Below are 14119 nucleotides of genomic sequence, written 5' to 3'. Positions count from 1 at the left end.
TAATTTCTTCTTATGTGGCTTGGTATCAAATTTATTTGTTTCGTCTTAAAACATTTCTGTTAAGCACCTTGGAATGTTTTACTACGTCAAAGGCGCTATATAAATACAAGTTGTTGTTGTTGATAGATTTTTGGATATTAAGGGAATCAAGGGATATGGGGATAGTGCAGGAAAGTGGAGTTGAGGTAGAAGATCAGCCATGATCTTATTGAATGGTGGAGCGGTCGAGGGGCCAAATGGACTACTCCTGCTCCTAATTCTTCCCAAACATCTCCCCAACTTTCAATGCCCACACCATTGCTGAGTGGCCACTGACCAGAAGCTTAACTGGACCTGCCTCATCAACACAAGGACTACAAGAGCAGGGCAGAGCTGGGCTCTCTGTGACGAGTGGCTCACCTCCTTATCCCTCAAAGCCTCTCCATCATGTACAAGTGTAATGGATTGATGCCCTTGGAACAACAATCAAGAAACACAACACCATCCAGGACAGAGCCTCACCACTGGGCTCAGTATCCACCCCCTCCATCAGCAGCACTGTGGCTGCAGTATGTATGGTCTACAGCATGTACTGCAACATCTTTTGGGTGAAAAACAGGCGCTGAAGCGTCCAATATGGCTTGCGCCGTGCATATATATTGTTTACATTATATAAGAGTATGCTGTGTGTTATCTGGCATAATACTCCTTTTGGAAAATAGCATGTCCTCTGGCTTACCATGAGCTATGCCTCAGCAAATGCGTTGATATATTTTAAAACGCAATTATCATTCCCCGACCAGTAACTGTTGATAACAGGATTAAGGCAATTCTGAGGTTCAAATAAGGTGACCTAAAGCTTATACTATTCAACTGCATTATGACATACTCATTCACAGTTAAGCATCTTAATTAATACCTCAGCTCTGAATTCCAGCACACAAGATGTATAATTTATAGCTTTGCCACAAATGCTTTCTGCAATTAAATATATCAGTTGGTATTATACTAAACATGTATGACTTCAGTTTGATTTTGTTAACACATATACTGGAAGATGCTGCTAAGATTTCCTATGTTAAAGCTGGGTATGGAAGATGAACAACCGTGGATAGTTTGTGTTTTTTTCGAACATGACAACAACCTGAGACCCGGTAGAAAATCTTTTCTCCAACATATTGGCAGAGGTTCGGTTTACAGTCCCTGCCCTGATCCAACGCCCTTTTAGGCTGATTTTACACAATGCACCAGGACAAATGCTGGATTGCTGGCCTACAACTATGTCGAATGGTTTGTGAAATACATTCCCATCAAAATTTCTACATTTTCAACATAGTTTTGTGACCCGATTACCATAGAGCTGATATTTATATTTTCTTTGTGATTTTAAAATACTCCCCCCACACCCCTCCCCTCCACACATACAAATGGTTTGCAAGAGATTTTTAAAGGGCAAAAGTATACTTTTACTTTGAGGACAAGGACAATCAAACCAGTCAAAATACTGAAAGGACTGAAAATGCTCAAAGGACAAATACTGTAAAAACTGTTATATCAACAGTCTTCCTGTTCTGAGAGGATGTAACGTTAGTTGAAATCCCAAATGAATAAGCTAGAACTGAAAGGCGGATCAATATCAAAAAAGCACAGATACAAAGAATGGCCATTATAAAGCATATTTCCAACAACTGAGAATAACAATTGTCCCAAATCAAGGGAAGAATTAGTGAAGAGGAGGGTAGATTTCTGATCTGAATGCTACACTTGCTGGGGTTTGACAAAGACAACGTTTAGTCGGAGCAATTGGAACTTTTCACAATTCAGAGCATGCATTAACTATAATACACACTGGGTATTATAATACACGCTGGGCAGGCCACATTGTTCGCATGCCAGACACGAGGCTCCCAAAGCAAGCGCTCTACTAGAAATTCCTTCACGGCAAATGAGCCAAAGGTGGGCAGAGAAAACATTACAAGGATACCCTCAAAGCCTCCCTGATAAAGTGCAACATCCCCACTGACACCTGGGAGTCCCTGGCCAAAGACTGCCCTAAGTGGAGGAAGAGCATCAGAGAGTGTGCTGAGCACCTTGAATCTCATTGCCGAGAGCATGCAGAAATCAAGCGCAGGCAGCGGAAGGAGCGTGCGGCAAACCAGACTCCCCACCCACCCTTTCCTCTAACGACTATCTGTCCCACCTGTGACAGGGACTGTGGTACTCGTATTGGACTGTTCAGTCACCTAAAGACTCATTCTTAGAGTGAAAGCAAGTCTTCCTCGATTCCAAGGGACTGCCTATGATGATATGATGAATACACACTGAGTAAAAGGTTTGATTTACATAGAATTTAAAAAGAGAAACAGGCCATTCGGCCCAACTGGTCTATGCAGATATTTATGCTCCACACGAGCTTCCTCCCACCCTACTTCATCTAACCCTATCAGCATTCTGTCTCTGGATGTATGTCTTACTGTTAACCTGTACTTGTTCACTATAAACAGAATTAGTTGTATATCTACCACAGCAAAACAGCCAACATTTTAAAGCAGAACAAATACTGTTAGAGTCAGGATGCATTTATCTTAGAGTACTTTGCACAGTTCTGGTTTCTATACTATAAAGAAAGACTTGGATTTACATAGCGCCGTTCATGACCTCAGGACATCTCAATGCGCTTTATAGCCAATGCTGTACTTTTGAAGTGTAGACACTGTTGTAATGTAGGTAACACGGCAGCCAATTTAAGCACAGCAAGCTCCCACAAACAGCAATGTGATAATGGCCAGATCATCTGTTTATTGTGATGTTGAGTGAAGGATAAATATTGGCCAGGACACTAGAGATAACTCCCCTGCTCTTCTTCGAAATAGTGCCATGGGATCTTTTACATCCACCCAAGAGGGCAGATGGGGCTTTGGTTTAACATCTCATCTGAAAGGCAGCACCTCCAACAATGCAACACTCCTTCAGTACCACACTTGTGCTCAAGTCTATCGAGTGGGATTTGAACCCACAACACCATCTTGACTCAGAGATAAGAGTGCTACCAACTGAGCCACGAAACAGAAGCACTCAATAAAGTATAAAAAACATTAACAAGGATGGTAACAGAACTGAGAGCTTACAGCTACAGGGTATCAGGAAACATTGAACAGGTTGGGGCGACTTAAAGGAGACCTGATACAGGTCTTTAAAATTATGAATGGGTTGGACAGAGTAGATGTGGAGAGAATGTTTCCACTTGTGGGGGAATCCAAAACTAGGTGCCATAAATACCAGGTAGTTACTAATACATCCAATAGGGAAATAAGGAGACATTTCTTTACTCAGAGAATAGTTATAATGTGGAACTCACTACCACAGGAAGTGATTGGGGCTAATAGCTTAGATGCTTTCAAAAAGAAACTAGATGAATACATGACAGAAAAGGGACGAGACAGATATGCTGAAAGCTGAGATGTGTAGATGGAATGGGACGAGACTCATGTGGATAATAAACACCAGCACAGACTAGTTGGGCCGAATGGTCTGCTTTTCGTGCTGTATATTCAATGTAATTCTATGTAATCTAGCAACTCAGACAGTAAAGTCTTGTCCATTTTAGTCTAAGTATCCTTTTACCGAAGTGATAAGTGTAAATTACTGCCCGTTAACCTCTCTGCCACTGCAAATCAACTATCACAAGTGTGAAGTCCCGTTCCTTCAGTTTTTAATTGTTGTTGGATTTTTTAAAAATGATCATTTTAACATGTATTTGTTTTTTAACTTTTCCTTTCTGTCTCTTTCTCTCTCTCTATTAATTTAATTTTTCTTTCCCTCTCTTTCTGTACCCGATTTGACATTGAATTCACCCACTCCAATTTATACTTCCTTCTCAGTCCTTGCGCTGTTAATTTCACACTGCTTCAATGTGATTGGTTAAGGAGATACACAGTTGCTTGCTCTGTTCACTCAGGTCCCAAATACCCAGTTTTAACCCCAAACTTGGAGAGCATTTGTTTCCCAGCACTGTGGCAGTTCCATTCCTTGCAGCTGCTATCTCATGCCCAGTCTGTGTGAGACGAATGAATTTACTATCAATTTGTACTGAATTGTGGGTGTGTTTTTCTTTGCTCTGGAGCTGAATGCAGTGGAAACAGGGTTGTCACCAATCGTACATCATATCACCATTACTCTTATCATTAGAAGGGAAGAAAATGTGTCCTATTAGTGTGGGTTGGATTCAAACCCATGTTCTACATTGTTGCAATCGCACTGCAACTCAAAATGTTGTGGTTTTGTATTCCCGCCCCCCACCCAGAGGTCTACAATATAACAGACAAAGATTTATTTACATGTGTTGGGGCTGAGTTTATTTCTGTATAAGCAATACATTCTTTTCGATGTTTACAACCACCAGTGTCCATCAAGCCAACCCCCAGTAAAGGGTGAACGCCTTCAAGGGTGGAGGCGACAGCAAGGAAGAAAATGGCAGAATAGGGATTGGGGAAAAACAAAACAAAATGGAGAATAAAGAAATAGGAGAGTAAATACCCTATCATCAAAAAATACAATTTTTATGCAGATTATATGCTCCTGTGCTTCATAATGCACTGTTGCAGAATATAAAAACTTTTCTTAAACTTGTGAGGGACCCTCAAGGTGGTCATTGATATTGCACTGTCAACATTATACTAATCACTTGGCACCAATGCCCTAACTAGTTCCCTGTGGAAAGTGCACTTGAGGCTTGATATACCAACAAGCATTATTAACAAAAATTGATGTTCAGAAGCTTTCCAATTTTTTTTCTAAAAATGAGATATTACATACAGGACAACATTTTATTACTACTCTAAAATAGCATTAGCAAAAGTACCAGGTCAGAAGTATATCCTCCCACCACCCCACCTCATCGTAATTCAAAATTGGCATGTTAATTCAATTAAATATCAGGCATATTAAATATCAGGCGTATTTCAATATAAAATTCTATAATGGGGATTATTTAACTTGTAGTCATCTTGTCTCAAAACACGCTATGTGACAGATTTTAGATGATTATGACAGCTCCCTTTACCATCTCATACACATTTCCTCATCAATGAATCTCAACCCTGACTATTGAGAACATTTATTAACACCATTTCTCATGTCTAGTTTGGTGATCTGTCTGGGCAAGATGATAAACACTTAACTAAAATGTTTTCAATAAATATTTAATTGAATGTCATTTTAATTAATGTTAAATATGTAATGTGTTTTTAACATTTATTTCATGTGTTTGTGTACTTTTGAGCATATTCCCATTCGTACTTACGGCAGCTCCGTAAAAACAAACTCACCATTAAGTATGAATAGGGATTCCCCTAATTTAATTGGTTAGGCCGGCCCACGTGATCCCAGGGGCACTTGCGAGCCGCATGCGCTCCTGGGATACGTGGGCCTCTTCGTAGGTCTATTAATTGTAGAGACCCAGAACCGCAAGTCGCCGAACATCCCAGACCACCAGGTAATTTAGCAGATTTTTTGCAGGTCGCAGGAAGCCTCCGACCACGATTTCTATCCCAGTATGTGCTGTGAATTTAAGTCCATCTGGCAATGAATTTACACTGGTCCTATTTAGTCCACTCGGATACACTCACTATGAGACTGCAGATGGAAAGGTATTGGCTACCGAATCTGTCAAAATACTTAAAAAAAAATACGGGTTCCAAAAATGTAGAGATACTCCCTTGTTTTTTTATGAAGTATGTTCTAGCTAATTTTAAAAGCTTATATACCATGGATTTCTGCCGAAGGCTATCTGGCAGACATGAAAGCCAACATAGTATAGCAGACACAACAGATGCAACACAGATCACAATGGTCCAGTGTGACATTTTAGATGCTTAGATTTATGCTGCTGCCATTTCATTACAATATCATATCTTTGGTTTTACATTTCTGAAATTGGGTATGAACAACATGGTGCCAAAGATGCATTATTGCCCTTTACTGAAAGGGCATTTTGCCAAGATTATATTCATGACCTACAGATGACCTCTACCACTGACATACAATTAATCTTTGTGACTGAAACGATGATGTTGGGCATGGATGAGGAAAATCTGCATCTTATGTCTCCTCAAATTGGAAGCTACTTGAAATTATCAAAATTATTTCATTGGCAGGTCTGAAATTGCAGTTTAATATCATCCTACTTGATTAAGCTTTGCAATATTTATAAATTATTTAAGTGATAAATTGTCAGATTGAGCACTTCATCATAATAAGGACTTCTTGTGGCGAGACAAGTGAGTAAAAGACAGCGTTATCCAATCACATCTCCAATCAGCTGCTAATGAAATGCTATTAGATGAAAGCGCTGTTATTGCATAACCAATCTAGTAGAACTGCTAAGGTTGACTAACTTTAATTTTCTAGATATTATTTATATCTGATTTGTTGTCTAATCTTAGCACCTTTTGTTCATCTCTGAATGACACAACACCAAATGTGCAGTAGAAACTAGGGGTAGAAATGTGATTACAATGGAAGTGAATATCAAGCACTGCATATAACGGGCGGCTGATCCGATACCGCCTGTTCTGCGTCACCGCCTGAGACTAATTTCTAGCCCTAAGTTCAAATGCCTCAAACCAAGCAACAATAGTCTGATCCATACCTGGAGCCACAGATGATGCTACCAGGTATTTCAGTACATAACAAAATTTCACATGCAATTATTCCACAGCTCTTTGTTCTTTGTCTATAAGTGCGATTAGATGAAAGCACTGTTATTGCATAACCAATCTGGTAGAACTGCTAAGGTCGACTAACTTTAATTTTCTAGTTATTATTTATGTCTGGTTTGTTGTCTAATCTTAATACAGGCATCTTTTTAAAATAATATCTAGAATATTAAAGTTAGTCAACCTTAGCAGTTCTACCAGATTGATTATGCATTTAATAGCACTTAGAATAAAAATGTGGATCAAATACTTGGCAAACAAATGAAATATTTTATTCGAATGATAGTTTGCACCATCACTGCTGATTCAACAAAATTAAAGACAACTATTTTGCAATAACTAATCTTATTAACCCTTTTTAATGATGTTGCCCAATTATAGAGATCACTGTAATATCAAAATAATCTTCATTTTTCTACAATTTTGTAGCTCATGCACCAATGTGGATAAAATAGGCATCCAATAAGTCAGCAGCAGGTCATTCGTTCTGTTCGGGGCCAGTAATTCTATTGTAGGTGCACTGGTGGCATAAGCGCATTTTCCTGAGCACATCGCGCTACTGGCACACAGAAAAGGACTTCCTCAGGTTTTCTGCTGGCTCCTTATTTAAATACAGCCTGTGTGTTCCAGGCAGGATTTGCGTCACACACTGGAATCACAGTCTGGAATTTCTAGGGCGGGAGCAGAAGCGAGTGAGTCAGCGCCTGTACTTCTTGTTGGAGGCAAAGTTTGAAATTCTGTTGAGTTTTGTGCTGAGATGAGGCAGGAGGCAGCTAATGCTCAGGCGCTGGGAGGACAGCCTCTTAAGCTAAATGCTTTAGTCGGGTCTGGCAGTAAAGTTGAAATGAAACGTAAACTTTCCAATCTAAAGAAACAAGCAATGATGCAATGCCAAGAAATCAAGAACTAAAAAAAATTTGGACTGATCTCGGCAAACGGTCAGTGAGGTTGATTTTCAACTTATTGCCCAGGTGTAAAACTAGCGTTGTGGATTAGTCATTATAGAAACAGCCCCATTTTCATTTCAATGAGAATCAGGTGGTTTCTATAACAGGTGGCCGAACACAGTCCCAGTTTAACACAAGTGGAAAATCTACCCCCATTTATGGTTGCTATTCACCTGCGAGAGTGGGGCAACATCGATGCAGCAAGGATGGGCCACCAACAAGACCTGAAATAACCTGCTAATGAGGCCAGAACCATATAGTATAAGCCGCTTGTGTCCCCATTGTAGCCCCATCAGAAAGCCCAAGGCTAGCACAAATCAGTGCCAAAACAGGTACAAGGCTGAAGATTTTGGTTTTCTGTACCACCACCCCAACTCCCCCCCATGCCTGGGGTATACCTGCATCGTCGGTGCACAGCAGCAGAATTTCAGTTCCTAAATGGTTTCCAGCAGTTAATGAGAGATCCAGCTGCCTGGATGGGGGCATCTATTTGTTCTGTCACTGTATTTGCGTCTTGTTGGCTCTTGGCAATGATACTTTTGTAGCCAGTCACAAACAATTTTCCTTTTAGCTGTGTCATTTGTGGCTCAGTGGGTAGCACTCTTGCCTCTGAGTCAGAAGGTTGTGGGTTCAAGGCCCACTCCAGGGACTATGAGCATAACATCTAGGCTGACACTCCAGTGCAGTGCTGAGGGAGTGCTGCACTGTCAGAGGTACCGTCTTTCGGATGAGATGTTAAACCGAGGCCTCGTCTAATTGTTCAGGTGGGTATAAAAGATATACATGGCACTATTTTGAAGAAGAGCAGGGGGGGCTCTCCCCGGTATCCTATCCAATATTTATCCCTCAATCAACGTAACAAAAAAATCAGATTATATGGTCATTATCACATTGCTGTTTGTGGGAGCTTGCTTGTGTGCAAATTGGCTGCCGCGTTTCCTACATTACAACAGTCCCGAGGGTTCCGGATAAGGGAGGTACAACCTGTACCTCCATATCATGTTGCTTCATCCTTGTGGTATTCAGTATGTTTATCCCTCTAGTCTGAAGAACTTCATCCTTGCATTGTTAGACCCAGACACTATTCGCCAGGAATGAGCTTTCTTTATATTCTTATTTAATGTTTCCTACATTACAACAGTGATTACACTCCAAAAGTACTTCATTTGCTGAAAAGCGCTTTGAGATGTCCAGTGGTTGTTAAAGGTGCTATATAAATCCAAGCTTTTCTTTCTTTCAATTCATTAATTTTATCAAATGGTTACATCTACAGCTAGTTATCAAAAAGAAATACATATTCTTATGGTGACTGGCATACATCCATTTATCAAATCAACTAAAAAAAAAAGCCAAATTAAATTAAATCTGTTAAAATAGTTGTTGGCACGGTAACCACTGAAAGTGTTTAGAGTAGGCAAGTATCATTCTAATGGGGCAGACATACATTGCGCTTTCACCTTTGGTACAAATCCTGCAACAGATGGAATGCAGGTTTTCGTTGTTAAGAGTCCGAGATGGAGGCACTGGGCAGCACAGTGGGTTAGAATATTACACTTCAGCCTCGTGGACCTGGATTGATTCCAGCCCAGACTAATGGGATCCAAAGTGTTATTTTCCTCCACCTGCTGAAATGGCCCAAAGTGAAATGAATTCGAGCAGCCTTAACCCGTTCCCAGCGAGAATGGGCCCACAACATGAAGCTGCCCATTATATGGAAACAAAATCAGTCAGCAGCTGAAGTGGGAAATGAAAAGCCACAGTGATGTTCTGAGCTGGAGTTAAGGTGAATTGAGCCATCTGAGCCATTCCATATGACACAGGATGCAAACAGTAGCCATCTCCATTCCAAAACACAGGTATCTCTTGCCTTCACCAACACTGATTTCCACAAAACAATTTCATAAAGAAAAGAAAATTATTCATAACATAAAGAATTCGAAGTGAATCAAACTCAGTCAATTTCACGCCATATTAAGTTCAAATGGACTTAAGATGGCAAGATAAAATTTATCTCAAATATGGGAGACAGCTAGATTGCATTACTTCCCTCTCATTTGATATCCCTAAATAAAGTATTAAAATGATGCATCTATCAGCCAATGTGTAATTCTGCCCTTCAATGCTCACTGTCTAACAGGACAACCAATATTTACTTGTGATATTAAGAAACCAATGTTTTAACTTTTCACTTTGGAACTCAGCACATAGTATGCACCAGGAGAGAAATGTGTAATTATAGCCTCAGAGAACACAACCATATGCTATGCTTTTTCAGTTTTATTGCCTGTTTTGTGACATTTATCCCAAGTTTACAAATATTAATATAATTTGATCACAGTTTGCCAGTCCTGGTAGTTCTGCATTGTCAGTCAGTACACCATAATCAGGTTATCTTTCAGGGAATCCATTGATATAATTACTTACATAAAGGACTTTGGCAAAGTAATGTTTGTAGTTATTATATGGTAGACATTGTGCCGACTTACAGAAAGCTATATATAAACTCAATTGCGTAGTCCACCACAAAATAAACATGTAAGACTGCTCTGCTCATATGTTAAACAAACGTCATGTAATTTCCTTAAACCACCTCTAACCAGTTTTTCAGTCAGATAAACAGGATGTTGGTTTTTTCGTCTATCCCCATCAGTAACGGCAGGAAAAGATCAGTGAGCTTTCTGTTTTATTTTACTCCGCAGGAACTTTTGATAATTTGCAAAATATTTATTGACCGAGTGCGTCGAGTGAGAGAAAAATAGATTTTATTATTTGCTATTCAACTGGAAATCTTCATTGCAATCTTTCTAAAATTATTTTTTCGTGCTGTCCCCTTTTGGGCTGGATGTAATTACTGCGTGTTGTTCACTTTGAAAAGATATTTAAATCTTTTTGCAGGTCTATTTAGAGAAAGTTGTATTTATAAAACACCCTGTGTACACAGAGATTGCTACTTGGGTTGATAGTAAATGTATAAAATAAGATGTTGATTTCAAACTATGCTCAAATATTCACTTCTGAACACCTAGATCATGGGGAAAGGCTTGGTTCTGCTCACTTCAAAGATATTGAAGATTCAGTAATGTGCAATAATTCAGGAAGGAAAAATAAGTTGCTTATAATCAGACATGCACATAATAGTATGGCCCAACACTAATTAAAATCAGGAACAGTCTGGCATTTGGGAGCTATTCAGTTGTACAGTGAAACTCATTCACAATGAACTCACATAACAACATTTCCCTGCTGAAAACTTCCAGTACCCCTAATCCACTTAAAATATAAACCAAAATAACAGTCCAGTTATGAAATTACTGCCCACTTATGGGGGAAATCTGGAGGCTGATTTTTCACTCTTGAATGCACAAGCAGTAATGGAAAGCATCCAACAGATCCATAGAAACTGCTGCCTCCAGTCATAAAGCACTTAACTTGGTCTGTACTCTTGACTGAATCTCTTAATGATCTGTTTCAAACCGCCGATTCCAGTTCAGCTACAGGAAACAGGCTTTAGATTGTAATCGTTTGATGAAGTACAGGCTCGGCTTCTGGTCATCATCTGGACCCAAAAAATGACTGCACTTTTCATCGAAAGCTTATAATGCTGAGACTGACATTGAAGTTGCTGATCCCCCCCCCACCTCTCATTTTTATCAGTGTTGCTCAGTTGGCGAGCTGCTAAAACTCTTGACACAGTGAAGCATTTTCACTCGAAAAGCTTCCACTGGAGCAGCATGGTGATTGCAATCTCCAATCTTGGATACTTCCATCAGGTGAAGCCATGGAATGAAGGCCAGTTCATTTTCCACAGTGAGAGGTGGAAAAAAAATCAGTCAGCAGGTCACCCACCGCTGCTGTTGTGAACCTTGTAATGATCAGAAAGAAAGCAGCGGTCTGGGGGCAGGTCTGCCACCCACCTGCTCGGCTCTGGGATAGTGCACGCACCAGGGAGAACGAGAGGTGCAGGACAGAAAAATAACACATTCGGATGCCAGACCTTAGGGAGTCCTCAAGGATTTTGGCTGTCGGTCATCACATTTCTGTACTTGCCGATTTAATAGCACACTACTTCTGCTGTTGCATACTAATAACAAATATTTCCTGTGGTGATAGCAATTTTCCATTAAGTAGCTGATGCTGTCTTTCAGATGGTAAGAACTGAGGATCCTGGAAACTTATCAATATTTACAAGGTGTCCCCCCACACAGAAAAGTTTGAAAACTCAAGAGTGCATGGTACAATATGAAACCGTACAGTCTCACTGTTAGTGGCCACTTGCCAGACTGAGCCTTCCACTTTCAATTTTTCTCTTCCAGAGCCAGACATGTCTCTCAACGAACCAAGAGGAGAAAGAATATATATTTTTTCAATGTATGGTTTTTCAGTTACTATTTCTGATAAGTGACAATGCATATTTAGGGTATGTTCATAACAGGGAGTGGAAATGTACTGCACTCTGGCTATAACCTCTCATAGGGACAGGATTCTAAAAACACATTTCTGTTGAGAACTGTAATTTATCATAATTTTACCAATATGTTGTACTGTTTGCTTGTACTATGCCATTGAGTTTGTCCCTTTACAAATAGGTATCAGGCACACATGTGAACGTGTAAAATATGTATGCAATTAGTCCCGCAACACTGTGCCCCACTGATTGTGTACATATGTACTGGACATGATGTTATATAGTCTGAAACACAGGCACATATTGTGTAGGGTGGATATAGATACACACACACACACATATAATATATATACGATCAGTCGTGATTGAAACCTCTTAATTCAGCCGGGTAATGCAAATTAAACTGTCCTTTTTTTTTAGCAATCTGCACTGAGTTACATTCATTCACAAACAATTGGTGCCCGAGAAAATATGCTAATTATTCTCATTCCCCATTTACAGACATCAGTGTGATCTGTACAACCTCCATGTTCGAGATACCTTGAAGAATTATTACAGGACAAATCGATGTCAATAAATCTTTAAGATATCACCAATAGTGGCTTTTACAGTCAAGCCTGTATGTCAGCAAAAAGAGATTAATGCCCAATTTATGATAATTTATGAAATTCTTGCTGGGATGCAGCGTTTTTTTTCCTATTTATTCTCTTGTGTGAACTCTGTCATTCTGATGAACATTTCATGTAGTATGTGTGCATAATTATGGGTATGGGTTCTAAAATATTTATAGGACTTTTGTGAATTAGGTTTCCTAAATCAAGAAAAATAGCTTAATATAAACAAATAAATAAAGTATGATCCAAACATACAACGCTGTGGTCACGACATGTTTCGAGCATGACACAGACTTAGCCCTGCAACTATTACTGTGAGTCAAGAATCTCCATTGTCACGTAAAACTGTGCCCGGTAAACAAGTGGCTGAGCAAACAGTTCAGGTTTGTATTGAGGGTCTGAAAAACACACTCTCATGCCGGCGATTGATTTTGGAAGCGGAAAGTTCAGATCGGCGGGTCAGCAGCGTTAGTTCCAAGTTGTGGAAAGGTGCGAGCCGCAGTATCCCATTTTCCAAGTAAACCTTTCTGTCAGTTACATGTGCAATTAACCGGGAATGTTCCGAGCTGCTTTTTTAAAAAAAACAAAGAACATCTGGAGAGATCGGCACTCAAAAAGCTGAGTCCGGATTTGCAACATGACAGGAGAGGCTGCTTGCAGCGATACATGCACTTTAAACTTTCCTTTCTGACTTTTTGACTGCATTTACTGTGGGCAGCGTATTACAGGCAAGGATTATTTTGTACCGCGTTTTTCAAGGCGTTCGCACTAAATCGGCTTTGAAGCCTGTTAAAAAGGATGGAAGTGCAGAAAGATGCCTTCACTTACCCACATCTGCATTACAGAAGGCTTGCTGCGGGTGGATCGGCGCACAGCTACACGCCTCGGCAATCTGTTCCAGCCTCAAAGCCAGAAGCAGAAACAATGTTGCCACCAAACTGCTCACTATCGCACTCATTTTTTTTTAAATGTATAGATTTTTTTTTTAAATCGCTTAAGATAGCTCTTCCAGCAAGGATCCCCGGGGCTGGTGCTGTCTCGCAGAAACACACGGCAAGTTCAGTGTGTGTGTGGTGTGTGTGTTATGTGTGATCACGGAAAAGAAATCCAACAAAATGACATCAAGTCAACTGGTGCCGTAGCGTGTCCCTCTGCTGCCTCTCCTGGCTGTGTGTTTTTTTTTTGCTCTCTCTGAGCTGAGCCCCATTTAATAGCTGGATAATTTTTTTGCGGTCCCCGCCTCTCGGTGTCAACAGGCCAGTCACAGCAAGAGCCAGAGTATGTTGATGGCACAATAGCAAAGGCGCCTGTTGTTTTTTTTTCATTGCTTGGCAATTCCACACATTTTTCTTCTTTAATGAGCTTCATACCCTCTCTGGACTCCACTGTTGTGGCTCGGTTCATTAAAAAAAGAGTATTTCATGGCCTAGTAATAAACATCAGGAAAATGCACAGATC

General features: G+C 40.1%; 1 protein-coding gene across 1 annotated transcript in view; it reads right to left on the bottom strand.

Moving 5' to 3' along the window:
- timp2a (TIMP metallopeptidase inhibitor 2a) overlaps positions 1–13827 on the bottom strand; it is a 66155-nt gene extending 52328 nt beyond the window's left edge. Inside the window, exon 1 of the mRNA XM_070857767.1 lies at positions 13490–13827. Within this exon, the coding sequence (XP_070713868.1) occupies positions 13490–13619 (130 nt within the window). The 5' untranslated portion in view covers positions 13620–13827. The remainder of the gene's footprint in view (positions 1–13489) is intronic.
- Positions 13828–14119: the final 292 nt, after the last annotated feature.

Source organism: Pristiophorus japonicus, chromosome 16 (genome assembly GCF_044704955.1).
Source record: "Pristiophorus japonicus isolate sPriJap1 chromosome 16, sPriJap1.hap1, whole genome shotgun sequence".
NCBI lineage: Eukaryota > Metazoa > Chordata > Chondrichthyes > Pristiophoridae > Pristiophorus > Pristiophorus japonicus.
This window is presented reverse-complemented; position numbering and strand designations above follow the sequence as displayed.